Consider the following 19629-nt stretch of genomic DNA (forward strand, 5'->3'; position numbering starts at 1 on the left):
ATGGTAATCAGTCTTCGTGCATGATGTATTGTCGAAGGAGCTTTTCATGGCCAGATTCAGCGCTGGTTCTAGTGGGTTTTCCGGGCTGTGTGGCCGTGGTCTGGTGGATCTTATTCCCTAACATTTACGCCCTGCATCTGGGGCCGGCATCTTCAGAGGTGTATCACAGAGGGAAGTCTGTTACACACTCCAACCCTAACCCTAACTTCCCTCTGTGATACACCTCTGAAGATGCTGTAGCCACAGATGCAGAGCTTAAATGTTAGGAATTGAAGATCCACCAGACCATGGCCATTAACAGCCCGGAAAACCCACCACAACCAGTCTGTGCATAGTTTTCATTATGTCGGTGACCATAAACTCGATTGGCATCGGCTGAAGCAGAAGGAATGCTTAGAGAATTCAAAAACAGTCCAAAGGGAAGTATTTCTTCACACTGTTGCATTGTTAAAGAATTGTGGAGCTCTCTGCCCCAGGGATGTGAGTGATGGCCACCAGGTTTGAAGGCTTTAAGAGGGGGAATGGACATGTTCATGGAAGATAGCATGTTCCATGGCTCCTATTCCGAAAATGAATGCAAGTCCTGATGCATACCCTAGTTCATCCAGTATCAAAGGAGCATTCCTATTATATTAGGATTCTGTGGAACACAGGGCAGGAGTAAAGCTCAGCTGTAGTCATCTTGCTTGTGGGTTTCCTATGAGCATCTGATTAGCCACTGTGTGAACAGACAGCTGGACTTGATGGAGCCTTGGTCTGGCCAAAGAATGGTTTTTTCTTTGTTCTTATATGGCTTTCCTTATCATGCACAGATTTGCATTGCATCAGTAATGAGTTCACTATGCGGAAGCACGGTGGATGAGAAGGGTGTGCCGTTCCGAGTTCAGATTGACAACCTTTAAAGAGAATGAGAATGGAGAATATCACGGAGCACCTTGCATTCTGCAAGCTGCCAGATCAAAGGAATCTTGCTAAGGTACATGTGCCTCGACATGGTGTTGAAATCAAAATAAAGCTGTTCCCCTAAGACCAGGGGACTGAACGTTGCTTCAGTGGGAAAGCACGTTAATGTTGAGAAATGCACTTGGACTGTCTTTCTTCCATTATTCAACAGTCTTTTGCATGATGTTGTGATTAAGACAGGTGGGCTGTATTCCCTGAGCAGAACCACAGGGTTAAATTCCCCACTCCTCCACATAAAGACTGCTGGGTGATCTTGGGGTAATCAACAGTGCTTCCTCCTTGTAAACTCTCTCTGTCCTTGCCATCACTTCACAGAGTTGCCCATTATTGGGGGGGGGGGGGGCAGGGAGAGATGGTGATTGTTAGTCACTTTTGAGATTCCCCTAAAGGTGAGATGAAAAGTTTTCTGTAGTTTTCAAAACATCCAAAGGCAAGGGCCTAACACTGAGGGACTTAGGTGTTAACGATAAACAGCAGCAATATTAGCTGCATTTTACCCTAACCGGTGAAAAAAACAGCAGCACTGTTTTATTGCCATAAACATCTCTTATTTATACTGTTTTCTGGTTTCTTTGATCATGATTCTATAACATGGTTCGTTAAATAGTCTTCACAATCTGGATTAAATTGCTTTTCATAGTTTCTATCCTGGCTTCAGTCTCAATGGAGACAGACACACTGCAAATGAAGCTAATGAATTTTTTGCTTGCAAATACAAGCTTCCTCAAAAAAGAGATTCACGAATGTTCAAACTTTAACCAGGATGTCCATCTCTCTCCCCTTTGACTTTTATTCAGAGCCCGACTACTGTGTTTATGCGCAAGCTGAATGGCTTCCAAATGTAATTCTAAGAATAGCTGCAATCTTAGTTTCTTGCACTGTTTGTCCCTGACAGTATGTAAGGTAGAACTAGTTATTATTTTTTTTCTAGACAAAACTTTGGAGTTAATGTACTTCATTTTCAGTATCTGGTCTGTGGAGGTCTTTGCATACTGAAGTCTAAATAAAGTTTTGACTCCTAAACTTTCAACTGTCCCTAGTTGGCTGGGTGAACCAACCCACAGGAAAAAAAAAACCATCCACTTCCACAATTAGATTGAGCCAGATGCCAACTTTAGCCAGAGCTGTTCTGTCATTATGGGTATCAACCTCTGTCCCCCCAAACAAAACACCATTCCCCGGTGACTTGTGTACCACCACCTTTTTAGCCGCAGATAATGAAAGTGTAGCATCAGGCTGGAAACATTTGTGGGCCAATACAAGATTACCGTGTTTCCCCGAAAATAAGACAGTGTCTTATATTAATTTTTTACTCCCAAAGATGCGCTATGTCTTATTTTCAGGGGATGTCTTATTTTTCTGTGTTCTGTTAGGTCAGGCATGCTTCCAAACAAAAACTTTGCTGTCTTACTTTAGAGGACCCGCCCATATTTCACACTTCAGCAAAACCTCTACTATGTCTTATTTTTTCGGGGATGTCTTATATTGAGAGGAAGCAGATTTTCTCCTACAAGAGAATTTGAGGCATTATTGATTTTTCTGAGAAACTGTGGAACGCACTTGATGGAGGCTGTAGGGTGGTTTTGGATTCCAGTTCCCCAATGAATATGATGTCTGAGCTAGATGCAACAGCCAGATTTCTTTAAATCCAGGTCTACCCCAATTCTATATGATGGGGGGCGGGATCTGATTTTTTTGGAGGGAAAAGAGGTGTACAAGGTGAAGGGGAGGTGACCCTCTCACCCCCCCCTCAGCACCTTTCCACTTCTTGTTGGATGCTCTTGACATCTGAGCTTGGCTGTGGAAAGAGATGTTAGGGGAGACAAGGCAGCAGAGGCAAGTAGAATGCTCCTTTGTTTTTAAAAAAGGAGTCTTCCAACAATACTTGCTTAGGTTAGATCAGGGGTCTGCAAATAACATGGGGCTGATGGGAATTGTAGTCCATGAACATCTGGAGAGCTGCAGGTTGCAGACCCCTGGGGTAGATCCTCATCAACAACCGAAGTGTGGTCCCAAGTTCCTTGGAACAGGGCAGATGACTTGAAGGTTCGGGCCGTTGAACACCATCCCCGTCCACAATGCTTTCGTCCAGTTACTGCTGCTTCTAGGGGTTGGGAACAGATTCCATAGCGCTCACCAGATAAAAATCTGCAAAGGCTCCAACAAGGGAATGCAAAATGCAAGAGAGGCCCTAGAACAGGTTTTTCACGTTAAGCTGATGACAATAGAGCGGAATGAACTTTTAAACCCAGCCAGGGCAGAGTTGATTACCAGTCCGGCTCACTCCCCACCCCCCCACCCCAAGGCTTGTTGTTAATTTAATACAGACCCCGAGGGAACAAGCATTTTATTTTTTTTATGTTCAAAAAAGCTTCTCAACCCCCTTAGCTGCCCTTCTGCCCGTCTGTGCCGGAGGAGTTGATACTGCATATATCCAATTTGTATGCCACCAATCCACCCGGGAAGAAGCCTCACCCACACACAAAGTTGCCTATTATAACCTCACACCACTGGTCTGCGTAGATCTTAGTGTTGTCTGCCTGGCACCTTGGGACTCTTCGCATGCAAAACACAGGTGACCTTGGGACTCTTTGCATACAAAAACACAGAACTGAGGGGAAAAGTATTTAGAGCTTCACACTTAAAAGTCTTAATAAAAGCAAGAGGAATGTGCAGTTGAATTACAAATGACTAGAGTGGTGGCCGCACCCATGAGGGCCGAAGAGGAGCAGCAAAGGTAGCTTGCTGTTGCCCTTCTACACTGAGCAACCCTTGCTGGTTTCCCACTCAGAAGGTACTAACCCGTGGCCAGCTCTGCTTAGCTTCCAAACCCTGATCCAGCTTGTCCTAAATAATAAAACAAACTCTGCAAAGAGAACTCCAAACCCTAAATCTTCAACCAGTAGCAGCATGGTAAAATATATGTGACCCACCTCACACCAACTTCCGGTGTTGAAAGGTCTGGACCAGGGGTAGAGAACCTTTAACACTCAAAGAGCCATTTGGACCCGTTTTCCACGGGAAAAGAAAACACTTGGAGCCGCAAATAAATGGTACGACATTTAAAATAGAGATAGCGCTATATATATATATATAGGGGGGTTTCTACCTTTTACTCACATCATTCACAGAAGTGCATGGATGCACCCGCCCTGCTGCCTGCAGGGCGAGCAGAGATGAAGCCGGCCAGAAACCGGGGAGCTGGCGGTTCGAGACAGCTCCCGCCCTGCTCCAGCGGGGGGGGGCAGGCGAGAGAGAAAGCCAGCGTAGCCGACCATGGGCAGTTGGAGCGCCCGCCCTGCTGCCTGGGGGGCAGGCTGGGATGGGGAGCCGGCAGCTCAGCTCGGTGGAGCCACAGTGCAAGGGCAGAAGAGGGGCATGCGGCTGTCGAGGCCGCAGGTTCCCCTGCCCCTGAAGTCTGGACTAGTACCAGCTACTCCTGGTTGTTAGGTCTTGAACCTTGAAGCAATAAGCGGGGCCAGCTGTAGTGGTGACCAGCAGTGTTTATTGATCGGCCACGAAGCCCATAGCTTACCAACAGCAAAGTCAGTTCACGGGAACCTGGCTTTTGCTACCCGTTTTAATACAATGTTGATCCCCCCCTCCCCTTTCCCCAAGGAAGTAATGAGAAAGAAGTTGGATTTGGAGCAGAAGCTCCCCAAGACCAACAGTAGACAAAAGATAAAACCACTTGGCATCCCTACCCCTACAGGGGCTGACGACGGAAATAACCCTGTTTCCCATGAGACTACTGCAAAAGTGTCGGGGGGCAAACCTAGTTATCCACACGGCATGTGAAACCATAAAGCAAAAAGATCAAAGAAAGAATGTCCCAGAATGGCGGTGATGATGATGACATATAGCGAGGCTGGTTACATATCTCTCTTAAAGAAGTTACAATTGAGTTAAGTAAATGCATTTCAGTCACTAGATAAAATCCCCCTGGTTTGTGCCGGAAACTTCCCAGTAAGGAAGGGACTCAGTTGTCCTTTCCAGAGAGAATATGACAGAAGGCAGGGAGCCTATATCCTCCTACTCCTAGAACTAGGATTTGAAACCTTCCTCCAACTTAAGCAGTTCTTCCTCCAGTCATGGGAACCTTACACTTAAGAGGAGGATGGTCCCTTAAGACAGAGGAAGGGTATATGCCAGTGTATACCCGCAGTTGTTCTACTGTGACGGTCCTTTTCCCTGGAACTGGATAGAGGTTTGCTCTGGCAGTGTGTCCAATCCAAGTGGACCAATGAAGCTAATCCATTTTCTTCTGGATAGAAGTCCTGGCGTCTTTTCTGCTCTTTCAAAAAAAAAACCATCGCAGCTATTTGAAGCGTCTCTGTGGCAGTTCAGTCTCATTTCTCAGAGGGTTCCACGACACACTTTGTTCCCATTCTTGCCAGCCTTCCTCATTGTGTTCAAGGGGCATCAACGTTGGGTACACAACCCGGCTCCTACAATCTCCTTATCAGTTTAAGAAAGAGGCTTTTGCCCGACTTTTTCCTTTTGGAGACTGCAAGCATTAGTTTAACAAAAAATGTCTGGCTTCCAGCCCAAAGGAGCTGATAGGAAGCAAAAGGCGGACAGAGGAGAAAATGGAGAAGCGGACTCCTCAAGAGAAGGAGAAGTACCAACCGATGCGTACGAGACTACGATACTTACAGAGGTAAACCATTAGGCACTGCAGTATCCTTAGGTCTTCATAAATTGCTGTTGTTTAGGAGGTAGATGAGGCTATAGGTGTGAGGTCCTGCGCTATTGAACAGACTTGGGTAAGGAGAAATTCTGTAACCACAGTGTTGTAGCCTTTGTACCTGCCAGAGTTGTAGGTAGAGTATTAAAGGTGAGAGAGCTCTCCAGCCGTGGCGAAGGGCTTATTTGTCACTTAGAAGCACATAGTACAGTAGGTAGAATATCAGACGAAAATTCTGCATACACATTCCTTGTGTTCTGGAATTAACTTCTGTCCCTAGTTTTGTGTACCCAGGTCTGTACACATATGCACACACACATACACACATGTGTTGCTTGTATGGATTCCATTGCATTATCTGTGTCCCTGTGTTTACCCTGATGTTGTGCATATCAGATTACCAGTGATATGGATTTGAACAAAGGAGATCCACATGGATAAAGTTTTTCTATGCCCCCAACTTCATGTTTACCCAAATCTGTATGGAGTCACAGACCGTTTAGACTCCCTTGCGTGAGGTAGAGTTCAAAGAAAGCTAGAAAATTCTTTAACTGGCCGGTCTTTAATTACCATAACTATGACCGATGCAGGACTCAAAAAACTCTACAGTTTGCTCTTGCAAATATAGTTCCGATGAACCGTCTGACAAAAAAGCTGGTATTTTTTCTGCCAATTGGTGAGACCAGGGACCTTTACAAGCTCAGTATTTAGAATTAACCTTGTTTCCTGTGACCTCCAGGAAGCAATTTTCTTGCGCATTCTGTGTTTTTCCTCCTGGGGGCAAATGATGACTGTAGAGACCAAACAATGCGTCTTGCTTGGGATCTGAATAAATGATTGGTGCTTTTTGTTCATCAGAGTAGGGTGATAAAAATAAAGTTAAACAAGACTGTGGAGGCTGGAGTTGTTTCACAAAAGTAAGGGGCAAGCAGGAAGAATGGTGCTCTGATACCCTACACAACTCCCACTTGCTACTGGGACACCCACTCCAGCCTTGTTCTGAGCCCCAGTTCCCACAGTCTGGGACCATATAGACTGCCACAGGTACTGAGGTTGGGGTGGGGGGGTGGGGAGCTGCTACCAGTCTCGACCCTCTGAGGGTAAGGGGTTTTTTCTCTGTATCAGCCCCCACTTTATGGAATACCCTCCCATTAGAGGTCCGATAGGTGCCAATGTTATATAGACCAGTGGTGGCGAACCTATGGCACGCGAGGTGCCAGAGGTGGCACTCAGAAACCTCTCTGTGGGCAGCAGCGTGCACAGAGTTAGATCATGTGGGGGGGGGCAGAAAATCACCCCCCCACGCACATCTAGGCTGGCCTGGGCAGCTGGAGCGCGACATGTAGGTAACCCTGTTAAAAGTGCTGTTAAACCCCACTGATTTTTTTTATGGGAAGAACTAAAGCACAATTCTTTACCTGGGGAAGTCTAGCTTCGGTTGCTGGCAATGGGGGGCTTGCCTCTAAGCCCTCCTAGGGTGGTGAGTCACCCATTGAGAAGTGTTAACATTAGTTTGCTTCAAAGCAAAGCTCACCGACTACCACCAAGCTTACTCCCGAGTAATGCGCACCTCGGAACCAACCGTTTTTTCGAAAATAAAACCTCAGTATTCCAGGTTAAATTGCCGTGTTGGCACTTTGCAATAAATAAATTGGGTTTTGGGTTGCAATTTTGGGCACTTCGGCCTCGAAAAGGTTCACCATCACTGTAATAGACCACCAATACCTGGTTAACACCATAATTTTTGCCCTGGCACTTCACTGATGGATGCCATATACCCGCTGAACCAGTGGCTTTTTTTGGAACCTGCCCTCCACCTGCAGCCGAGGTGGGGGATTAGGGGAGGGATTGAGTTTGGAGTTGCACTTTTAGGTATGCTTTTCAGGAATTTTTATCTCTGATTAGCGGTGAAGTTTTTCTGGTAATGCCGGTATGTGCTTTTAGACTGTGTAACCCACCATGGGCGTATTTGAAGGGGTGGGATAGACACCCGGCTAAATCAGGAGTGTCCAACTCTGGTACCTCAGATGTTCCTGGACTACAATTCCCATAAGTGCTGCAACAAGAAACATATTCACACTCTAAATATACTGAGTGGCGGTTATTTGTAATATAATAAATGAACCAAATATTATGCAAAATGAACTCAATTTATAAGCACCAAACCAATTGGTAATGCAACATAATATATGTCATATATAAATGACCTTATGGTTTCTGTGTTCTAGGTGCAGACAACTGCAATTCCTCACAAAGTAGAAATCTAGGTAAATATAACAAAAAGAGATCCAGTAATGTAGCATGTAGAAACAATCTTCAAAGGCAGCAACAAAAATACCTGCATAAATACATCCAATTTTTTAACTAAACACTTCAATACCATCTACACTGGCTGCCCATGGGGTTCGGGCCCATCTTCAAAGTGCTGGTTTTGACCTTTAAGGCCATCAGCTGACATTGGGCCTACATATCTGAGGGATCGTATCTCCCGGTACTGCCCTACTAGGGCCCTCCGCTCTGGGAGGCTTGATTTGCCTGGAAATCCCTGGTCCAAAAAAGATCCGGCTAGCCTCAACAAGGGCCAGGGCTTTTACTGCCCTGGCCCCTACCTGGTGGAACAGGCTCCCTAAGGAGAGACCAGGGCCCTGTGGGACCTTCAGGAGTTTCATGGGGCCTGCAAAGCAGACCTGTTCCACCAGGCTTTTGGCCAGCCGGAATGACCATCTGACCCTCATACCATCTTGGTCTCCGCTGGGGGGGAATGGGGGGGTTGGGATGATGAGTCGCCATCTGCAAATTTTAAATTGTTTAAATTCTATGAATTTAATGTGTTATAGATTGTTTTTTTATATTTGTATTTGTTGATGATGTTGATGTACACCGCCCTGAGCCCTCTGGGGGAGGGCGGTTTAAAAAATGGAATGAATAGACAGATAGGCAGAATGAATGAATGAATGAATGAATGAATGAATGAATGAATGAATACTCAAATAAATAAATAAATAAATAAATAAATAAATAAATAAATAAATAAAAGTCTTTGAAAAATATTCAGTCCTTTTTATAGGAAACTCTTGAAAATAAAAAATCTTTTCCAAGTAGCACCAGACCACATATCTTAAGAAGAGTTACTTTCGATCCTTTTGTAGACATCCAAATAAAATACATTCCATTCAAATCTTCCAAGGCTTTTTTGGTGAGGGTGATAGTCCCTTCAAATTGGCTCAAATAAGCTTGTAAGCACATGAGTAAAATGCCCTACCATTAAATTGCATTTTGGCTTACTTGCCTTCTTCAGTAATCTCTAGCAAGTTTTACGACCATCATTGGGGTTAATTTCTATAAGTATAAAACAACATATAAGTATAAAACAACCCACCGTGACATTATTTGGAAGAGATTGGGATAGACTCCAACTAAATCAGGGGTGTCCACCCCCACCCCCCCCCCACCCCCCACCCCCCCCCCCCCCCCCCCCCCACCCCCCCCCCCCCCCCCCCCCCCCTCCCCCCCCCCCCCCCGCCCCCCCCCCCCCCCCCCCCCCCCCCCCCCCCACCCCCCCCCCCCCCCACCCCCCCCCCCCCCCCCCCCCCCCCACCACCCCCCCCCCCCCCCACACCCCCCCCCCCCCCCCCCCCCCCTCCCCCGCCCCCCCCCCCCCCCCCCCCCCCCCCCCCCCACCCCCCCCCCCCCCCACCCCCCCCCCCCCCCACCCCCCCCCCCCCCCACCCCCCCCCCCCCCCACCCCCCCCCCCCCCCACCCCCCCCCCCCCCCACCCCCCCCCCCCCCCACCCCCCCCCCCCCCCACCCCCCCCCCCCCCCACCCCCCCCCCACGAACCTTTGGCACTCCAGATGTTATGGACTACAATTCCCATCAGCCAATTGGCCATGCTGGCAGGGGCTGATGGGAATTGTAGTCCATAACATCTGGAGTGCCAAAGGTTCGCCACCACAGGAATAGGCTCATCTTTCCCAGACAGAGAGGGAAAGTGACACTTTCGTGTCCTCTCTCTGTATGTGATCTCCGCTCATCACCTCTTCTCCTCCAAATTCTTTACTGCCATTTGCCATAGGCGACACATGATGCTGTTTTGTATGTCATCAAGGTCAACGGTCTACTTAGTCAGACTCAGAAACAGATGTTAACAGGGCTGTGTATTCCTCCACCACAGAACTCAACATGCCGGACCTTCTTTGTGATAGAATGCGCTGCCTACCTAGCCCTGTTCCCCTGCCCCTCCGCCCCAATCCGTTGGAAAGTAAAAATACATTTTGGCATTCAGTTTAATTATTCAAAGTACCGGGTCCAATAAAGGACAAAATAATGAATGCGGAAGCATACAACTTTCTCAGCTGCCGTGCCTCAACTGATCATATTTTCCTGAGACAAAGTATAGCTCAGGACTATTTTTATTCTTACTGGCTGCAGGTCTTAGATCTCAGTCAGAATAGGGCCCGCTAGCTACAATTCATGTAACTCAGGGATCTTCAAACTATGGCCCTCCAGATGTTCAAGAACTACAATTCCCATCAGCCCTGCCACTTGGCCATGCTGGCAGGGGCTGATGGGAATTGTAGTCTGTGAACATCTGGAGGGCCATAGTTTGAAGACCCCTGATGTAACTGAAGATGCTGGAGATTGAACATGGGTGCTTCAGCATGAAAGCAGGTATTCTACCTCTGAGCTACGGCCCATCTAAGCTATCCTCTGCTGATCCAAGTTTGATTTTTTTTTTTTGGTCTTCATTCCCTTAAAGCCTCCAGCCATCCCTACTCTCAGGCCCTTCCGCATATGCAGAATAACGCACTTTCAATCCACTTTCAGTGCACTTTGCAGCTGGATTTTACTGTGCGGAATAGCCAAATCCACTCACAACCAATTGTGAAAGTGGATTGAAAGTGCATCATTAGGCATGTGCGGAAGAGGCCTCAGCTCTACAAACTATAGCAATTAGAACACCTGGTCGAAAAAAGCAAATCAATCTCCATGGGGGAAAAAAGCACATTTTAAAACTTACTGTCGAGAGGCTTGGAATAAATGGAGCCTGCTGCTCTACCCCCGCCCGCAGCCACCACTACAGCACTGTGGCACTATCTCAACCATCAGAGTTGGAACATTAAGTCTGCGGCACGGCTTGGCCTCTTGCTGACCTTTAACAGAAACCCACCTGCAGTCCTCAGCAGAAGAGGACCAGGCCCGTTCATTGGAAGGACTTGCCAATGATGTTGTGAGCCACTGGAAAGCTTAACTCTTGTTTTAACACAAGTGGATCAAAATCAGAACGTGCTCACAATTGTCAATATTTCATAGAGCATTCTATAACCTGTGAGGCAAAAACCCTAACCCGAAAATAACCCATAAGGAACCACATAAGGCAAAAGTTCCTCCATATAAGGCAAAAGTTGTCTTTAATCAACAGCTGGACATGTGCTGCAGCAGTGCCCATTCAATAATAATCTTAAGGTATGTATGTATTACGCTATCCTCCAAAAGCTCCCAGGAAAACTGGAGGAATGGGATACTTCCTTTCTTCTTGCAGGCGTTTATTTAGTGACATACCTGGGCACTTGTACTACTCTTTACTGGAAGAGAGAGAGAGAGAGAGAGAGGGAGAGAGAGGGGGGGAGAGAGAGGGGGGAGAGAGAGGGGGGGAGAGAGAGGGAGGGAGAGAGAGGGAGGGAGAGAGAGGGAGAGAGGGAGAGGGAGGGAGGGAGAGGGAGGGAGAGAGAGAGAGAGGGAGGGAGAGAGGGAGGGAGAGAGGGAGGGAGAGGGAGAGAGAGGGAGAGGGAGAGGGAGAGAGGGAGGGAGAGAGAGAGAGGGAGGGAGAGAGAGAGGGAGAGAGAATGTGTGTTGTTGTTTTTCTTATAACCACTTTGCTACTATATGCTTTATTCTGCTGGGCTATGAGAATAATTAATCCTTGAAATTGACTGAAAACTGCCTTTAAAGAAGAAGCCATAGAAGTTTGCTCATCAGTCTGTCTCCTACCAGCTAGAAACATATTCTGCATCCAATTTAAGTCGTGTTTGCATAGAGTTATGGTCCAACCTGACATTCCAGAGAGTTCAGGAAAGCCAACAGGCATTTTGCTTGACATTCCTTGTTGTATCTGGTCTATTATGGGACACCTCCATCATGCCAAAATTCTCTTTGGTCAGCAAGTTTTCAAGCACCAAAAAGCAGGAGCCCTGTTTTTATTGCGGCTCCGAGTAAAAGTTTCCAACAACTGTCTGAAACCCATTCTGATGTTACGTACCGTCCTTTTAATGCGTTGAAGAGCCTGATGCCATCTGCAGGACCACAAATCTGAATGACATCTTCTCTGGTTAGTTTCAATAAATCTGCCCCTGGGATGTAAAAAACAAAAGGAAAAGGGTAGAGGGAATGAAGAGTCAGCAATTGTTTGAACATGGCAGTTCTCACATTTCATGGCTCACCTGCTACTTAGATGCCACCTAAATTAGCAGACCAACGCAGCTAGTTTTCATTCACAGATAACGGCCCTGGATGCCAGCCCGTGAGGAGGCATACACGCTTCCCTACATTGCTGATTTTGTTCTTTTCACAGAATCATAGAGTTGGAAGAGACCCCCAATGACCATCAAGTCTTACCCCCTGCAATGCAGAAACATACAATCAAAGTACTCCTGTCAGATGGCCATCCAGCCTCTGTTTAAAAACCTCCAAAGGAGGAGACTCCACCACACTCCGAGGTAGTGCATTCCACTGTCGAAAAGCACTTACTGTCAGGAAGTTTTTCCTGATGTTTAGGTGGAATCTCTTTTCCTTCACCTTGAACCAGGTCGTCCCTGTTTTGCATACCAATGGCAGCAGCATCAACAGTAAAAGATATATGTCAATGCCATTTGGGGAGGATGAGGTCAGGGATAAAAAATACAGATAAGATGGGGGTGGTTAAGAACCAAATATGTAGCCTTGAATCCCTTGAAAATGTCAGGACTATGCCTGTCAGTATCTCGATGTCTTGCTGGGTGTGATTTGCAATTGTTTTCCTGTTTCCCTCTTCCCTTCCTAGCAATCTCCTGGCGCCAGCCCATCTTCAAAGAGGTGTGAAAGGTTCCCAGGTTCTTTGTAGCTTTGTAGTAGAAACTGCAGTGGACCTTTGGTGTGGGGCGAAACAGGGAGGGGGGGGGGGGTTACAGGATATAAGTCCTGTATCTGAGCTCTCTAGCTCAGATCCTGCTTTACATTGTTACCCTTCGGATGGAATAAACTGCTTTTGGACTTTCCTACGGTCTCTGTTATTTCCACGTTCGAGAGTCTGACAGAAAGAAGGGTATAGTAACAATGAGATGGAGGGGAGCACAGAGCAGAGACGGCAAGCAGTGATATACAAAGAAATTGTTGTCAGTTTCAGTTGTTGAGGGTTTTCCAGGCTGTGGGGCAGTTTTTGCTCCCACTGTTTCACCCGCATCTATGGCTGACAACTTCAGAGGTTTGTCATGGTAAGATGTGGTTCTCTCCGAGACACAGTGTGGAGTGATTGTGCGGCGGGGTATATATTTTGTCCACCTCATTGGGGGGGGGGTGTGTGAGTCCCATTTGCATGTATCTGGGTGACCTCTCTCCCCTGTGAGGTAGACAAAAACAAACCCCATCATACAAGCACGCCACACTGTGTCACAGAGAGAAACACACCTTACCGTGACATGCCTCCAAAGATGGAGAAAAAAAACTGCACATTAGGAACAAAGGCTGCTAGACCACAGCCACACAGCTTGGAAATACACAACAGACAGTTAATTCTGACTGTGAAAGCCTCCAATAACACATTGTTTTCAATTCTGTTCTTTAAATAATTTTAATAATTATAGTGTGTTTGTACTGGTTTCAATCAGAAACACATTTCTAGGTGTGACTTCCTTCTTCCAATTTTCAGGCAGGTAAGAGATAGCTAAGTTCCAACATGGGAGCTCAAGTGATCTGGAGGGGACTCCCAACACCAGATAATGTGGGGAGGTAGCCTCTTCCCAAGGCTCCAGCTCTGAAAAGCAGACAGCAAGGCAACAGAATAGTCATTTCTAAAGTTTCCCAATTTTTAAAACCCTAACAATTGGATTAATTGGGTGCTGTGTGGTTTCCGGGCTGTATGGCCGTGTTCTAGCAGCATTCTCTCCTGACGTTTCGCCTGCATCTGTGGCTGGCATCTTCAGAGGATCTTGAGAGAATGCTGCTAGAACACGGCCATACAGCCCGGAAACCACACAGCACCCAAGTGATTCCGGCCGTGAAAGCCTTCGACAATAAATTGGATTAATTACTACACCTACATTGAGGAAAGGAGCTGATTTGGCTTGGATTTTGATTTGTTCACTTCCAAATGCACACTGTGAGTAGCATCAGGAGACCCAGGAGATGCCTAGGCATAAAGAGGCCCCTAGATCGTTTTGGACGGGAGAAATCGTGAGTGCTGACGTAACTGAAGCATCAAAATGAAGAGGCCTTCTCCTAATTGCTGGGAAAAAAATCACTTTCATCACCAACCTGAAAAATTTGTGAAAAGCCGAGAGAAAGTAGAGAAGCGGTTTCGAAGCAGCCACTGCTGAGCTTCCTGAGGTGTGGTTGTTGGGAGAAGGTTCTACGAGAGAAGAATACAATTTCTGTTGAAGGGCGGAACCCTTTCAGGCATCACTGCGTATTAGTTGCAGACTCAGGGGTCTATTATTACCCTGTTCCACAGAAAGATGATAGTGCGGACAGTTGAGGTGCAGCGGTTGAGAAAATTGTATGCTTCTGCGTTAGAATACAGTCCCGAACGAATATGAGAATTATCATTCATTTTCATGGGCTGCCTTTGTCAAAATCATTAGGTTGTGCATTACTGAACATGGTGATTTGATACAAGAGCATTTACAGTTCACGGAATGACTGTCACCAGTACTTGCTTTTTGTAAACTTTGGTTACGCTCTTCCTTGACAAAATGGCCAACGGAATGGGAGTGGCATATCTACCTCCGGAGGGAACTCTCCTCACCGCTATTTTAAATCCAATCACATCATGCATGATGAGCACTCGCTGATTCACCTACTTTTGTCTGATACTCAGGCTAATCCATGGTTCTCTCTGATCGAAAGAAAGAGTGAATCACTTGGTATATCTCTCGACTCGCTTTTCCCCCTATCTAGTTCAGAATCCTACAACTTGTTAAAACAAAAATTGTTGGAAAGCAAATGGATTAATTTATTTAGGGCTGCTATGAAAACTTGTTCACCCTTACATCTTTCAATACCCCTATATCAAAACAGGATGGCTCCCTATTTGTATTTTTTGACTAATCCAATGCAGAGAAGAGCCCTCACACTTGCTCGCTTCAATGTTTTCCCCTCCGCTTTATTGCGTGGTAGATTTAACAACTTGGAAATGAGCGAAAGGGTATGCTCTTGTGGTGAACAACAAATTGAAACATGGGCACATCGACTGCTTTGCTGCCCTAAATCTGCTAATATCAGATCAAAATATTCCAATATTCTTTCTAGGATACCTAGTGAAATGGGAGAATCAGGTAGACTCCCTTTCCTTCTGGACAATTCTGACAATGATACTTGTGAATTGGTAGCACGATTTTTACTGGAGGTGATGCACAATCAATAATTTATATTCTAACTTAAACCTTTGTATTTGTATACCTTTTATCTCAGGTTTTTTATTGTGTTATGATTATTGTTATGCCAAATAAAGGCTTATTATTATATAAATCCAATCACAAAGGATATCCCTGGGCTATTCTGCAATCACTAACAAAGTCGCCAGGGCAGGCAGACAAGTAGGCCTCCTCCTCCGGTGCTGGTAGGTCATGAGTCTGCCTGAATAAGGGAGGCTTGCAGCCTGCTGCTCTTGGACAGCTGGAACTGGCAGGGAGACCAGGCTCACTGCAAGCAGGTACAATCGGCATGGCAAGTGAGGAAGGCCAGCCAGGAGCAAAGGTGTGTGAATCAGCTGGGTGCCAAGGTCATAAAATTAAACTGAATGCCAAAATGTATTTTAGGCTCCTTCTGGACATGCAGAATAAGGCACATTCAATCCACTTTCACAGTTGTTTGAAAGTGGATCTTACTCTTCTGCACAGTAAAATCCAGCTTCAAAGTGCATTGAAAGTGGATTGAAAGTGCATTATTCTGCACGTGCAGAAGGGGCCAATTCAAATAGAAGGGGGGGGGGAGAGCAGGGCTAGGTAGGCACTAAGACCCAGGTAGAGCATTCTATAACAAAGAAGGTCCAGCATGTGGTGGATCACTACACAGCCCTACTGTCATCTTTCTGTGGAACAGGATACAGTTGCAGACTCAGGGGTCCAACGGAGAAATAAGATCATTTTATACATGAGCTGAGCCAGATCAAAGAACCTGGATTGTTCAGTGGTTGGAGAGTTCCACTCGGATTTGGGGAGACACAAGTCAAATCCCCACCCTGCCAAGAAGCCCACCGGGCAGCCAGTTACTCTTTAAACTCAACCTACCCCTAGAGCAGGGGGGTCCAACTCTGGCGCTTCAGACCATGCCAGCAGGGGCTGGTGGGAATTGTACTCCATGAACATCTGAAGCGCCAGAGTTGGACACCCCTGCTCCAGAGCTTATCTGAAGTGTAAAATAGGGGGAGGGTGACACCTGAGCTTCTTGGAAGAAGGTCAAAAGTGTACTAAATATGTCCCACGTCGGTCTCTGCGCTCGGCAGAGGCCAATTTACTGGAGATCCCCGCCCCCTCTATGATGCGGCTGGCCTCCACGAGGGCCAGGGCTTTTACGGCCCTGGCCCCTGCCTGGTGGAATGCTCTTCCTCCAGCTGTCCGGGCCCTGCGGGACCTACATGAGTTCCGCAGGGCCTGTAAGACTGAGTTATTCCGCCGGGCTTTTGGGGAGGCCGGCTGCTGATAGGTGCCCATTAACAACTGAGATCCGCTGTTCCCCTCTCAGAGGAACTAGAGGAGTTATGGGTTGAACGCCATCTGTTTTAAATGCTTATGGTCTGTAGCGCTGCATTTTAACTGATATTAATTTTTAGTATTTTTATCTTATTTATCCACTTGTTTGTATTTATGTTGTAAACCGCCCTGAGCCCTCCGGGGGAGGGCGGTATAAAAGTGGAACCAATAAATAAATAAATTAAAATAAAATAAATAAACCCCTCAGAAGTCTGTGCTGGGGATGGAAAACAGAACAGGACATCGGACTTACATCTGTAATTGGAGCAGGAGGTTCAGGCTGATGGTTTGGAGACCCGTTTCTAGATGTGCAAAAAGAAACAGAAGGCGGCTGAGACTGGCTTCTCTCCACTTGACACCCAGTCTTCTGAGGCACACAGTTTGAACCACGTCTTGTCAAAGGGGACAGTACAGATGTAGCATCAGCCACCCGTAAGATCAACAGTTCCCTGCCCAACCTCTCCATCAATTCTTCCTCTGGCTTTAACTCTGGCAAAGGACTACCATGATCTTAACTGCGATTAACTAAAACAGACATTTGCGGACCAGTTTCAAGCCCTGGTTATGGCTATCTTCAGTTGTGTCTTAACCAAAGGCAATGCTGAAATAGACATTTAACCACGGTTAAGAAGGGAAAGGAGAAAATCAACTCTCAAGTAGTAGAGAGGGGCCAAAAATCTGGAATTCATTTTTGTTTTTCTAGAAGGGTGTTGAGAAGGAGAGACAAAATATCAATTTTCTCTGGAGTGGGTTCTCTTAGGAGTCGTTTTGCAGAAAATAGGATACACTCCCCCACCCCCAACCTAAAACATATTAAGAGAGCAGCTAACTAGAAGAAGAAGAGTTTGGATTTATACCCTGCCTCTCTCTCCTGTAAGGAGACTCGAGGTGGCTTACAAGCTCCTTTCCTTTCCTCTCCCCACAACAGACACCTTGTGAGGTAGGTGGGGCTGAGAGAGTTTGGAGAGAACTGTGAGTAGCCCAAGGTCATCCAGGAGGCTTTATCTGTAGGAGTGGGGAAACAAATGCAGTTTACCTGGTAAGAGTCCACTGCTCATGTGAAGGAGTGAGGGATCAAACCCGGTTCTTTAGATCAGGGGTCCCCAAACTACGGCCCGGGGGCCAAATGTGGCCCCCTGAAGGCATTTATCCGGCCCGCCAGGCATGGCGGCGATGGCTCCATTCATGTGCAGTGGGGGCTCGAGGGAGAGGAGGAACCGGCCCCAACAGCTGTTGATTGCAATTACATGATGGCACCCCCAAATCTCCATGACTTTTCTGACCCAGAGTTGGAAACCTTACACGTGGCAACTCCTGCTCCGCCCTTCCCTCTCGGCTACTCCATGTGTTGCTCTCAGGCTTTCTGTTCCGCCTCACTCCCATTGGCATCAGCCAGGCTGGCGAATTGCTGGCTGCTAGGGAGGAAGAACCCAGGAAGATACCTGATCCTGGGTTAGACGGAATGCTTCATTGGGAAAGTTCTGCTTTTTTTTTTTTTTACAGGGGAAGGTATTCCACAGCCTCCCCAACAATATTTGGAGCCCACCCTGTACTTGACATACTTTGGTCACTGTTCTAAAAATAGACCATGACAGAAAGGCTGAAAGGTGAAATCAAACATTTTACAATCATTTGTGCATAGGAATTTGTTCATAGTTTTTTTTAGTCTGGCCCTCCAACAGTCTGAGGGACAGTGTACTGGCCCCCTGTTTAAAAAGTTTGGGGACCCCTGTTATATACTTTGTAAAATGTTGATTAGAAAATGGTGTAAAAAATATGGCAAATAAATAGAATGTACACGGTCACAGGCAAAAAAATAACAACAAAGGCGGCTCTTTCTTTCTACTGCCCCGCTGTTGATCAACTTCCTTTCAACTCCTGGGTGCTTAAACCTTCCTTCCTCCACAGGATGGTGCGGCCAAGACTGACTATTTACGTCTGCCAAGAACCACAGCAGTTACGAGACCAGCAGAAACACGAGGATGGGGATGCAGGCAGCAGTACTTTCTTCGGTAAGGAAACGTAGCAGTGGTCCAGGGGTCTGCCACCTGCGGCTCTCCGGATGTTCATGGACTACAATTCCCAGTAGCCCCTGCCAGCATGGGCTGATGGGAATTGTAGTCCATTAACATCTGGAGAGCCCCAGGTGGCAGACCCCTGCTGAGTGGTTTCTCCTTTCGTTGGTGGGGCCATGGGATGGTTTCTTTGAAAGGCTCTTGGGTACGATTAGTGCAGTAGTTAATCCATGGGTGTGATGGAACCTTTTGTAACAGGACTCCCCGCTAATCAGTTAGATGACTTTTTTTTATATTATGAAGTCTTATAAACATATAAATGGCAAGCCTCTTCTTAGAAGAGGCACGCTCTTGCACAAGGGAGAATGCCTCTTGAAATGGTGCCAATGGTGGGGTGGAATTACATGCATCCTACCATAAATCTCCCCCGCTCTAACTCATTGTGCTCTTTGATTGGAATAACTCTGTAAATGGAGTAATTTGTGTAGGGGTAGGAGTTTTAATTGAGAGAGAGAGTGGTATGAGTAAGTAGTGTCTTCCAGGCAAACAGCAGGCATCGCAGAAATGCTTTACAAATGTACATTTTGGAGACTGCATTCTGTGCTGGAAGCAATAAGCAAACATTTAATGGCCAGGAAGAGCGTGTTCTTGCATTACTTGTATCAAGAATGCTTTCCTTCAAGCTGCCGATGTCCTGGTGGTGGTTTAAAGCACTGTCAAGTTGCCGCCAACTCATGGGTTTTCAAGGCAAGAGAATATTGCCTACTTCCATGTGGACTGAGAGAGTTCGGAGAGAACTGTGACTAGCCCAAGGTCTCTCAGCAGGCTCTGTGTGGAAGAGTGGGAAATGAAACCTGGTTCTCCAGGTTAAGAGTCCCCCGCTGTTAACCATTACACCACACTGACTCTGTCAATGTTCTACATGTGAGGGAAAAAGAGATGGATTTGAATGAATGAATGAATGAATGAATGAATGAATGAATGAATGAATGAATGAATGAATGAATGAATGAATGAATGA

At 46.5% G+C, this 19629-nt stretch overlaps 1 protein-coding gene and 1 pseudogene across 1 annotated transcript; one reads left to right on the forward strand and one right to left on the reverse strand.

Annotated features, from left to right (window-relative positions):
* LOC125425216 overlaps nucleotides 1-19629 on the forward strand; it is a 44255-nt pseudogene that overhangs the window by 18814 nt on the left and 5812 nt on the right.
* LOC125425214 (transcription factor CP2-like) lies at nucleotides 11815-17501 on the reverse strand. The gene is made up of 3 exons (XM_048482773.1): nucleotides 16847-17501; nucleotides 14159-14252; nucleotides 11815-12000 (listed from the first exon to the last, which is right to left on the reverse strand). Exons 1-3 carry the CDS (start codon nucleotides 17057-17059, stop codon nucleotides 11819-11821), a joined length of 489 nt encoding a protein of 162 aa, XP_048338730.1. The 5' UTR covers nucleotides 17060-17501; the 3' UTR covers nucleotides 11815-11818.

Source organism: Sphaerodactylus townsendi, unplaced genomic scaffold, assembly GCF_021028975.2.
Source record: "Sphaerodactylus townsendi isolate TG3544 unplaced genomic scaffold, MPM_Stown_v2.3 scaffold_22, whole genome shotgun sequence".
NCBI lineage: Eukaryota > Metazoa > Chordata > Lepidosauria > Squamata > Sphaerodactylidae > Sphaerodactylus > Sphaerodactylus townsendi.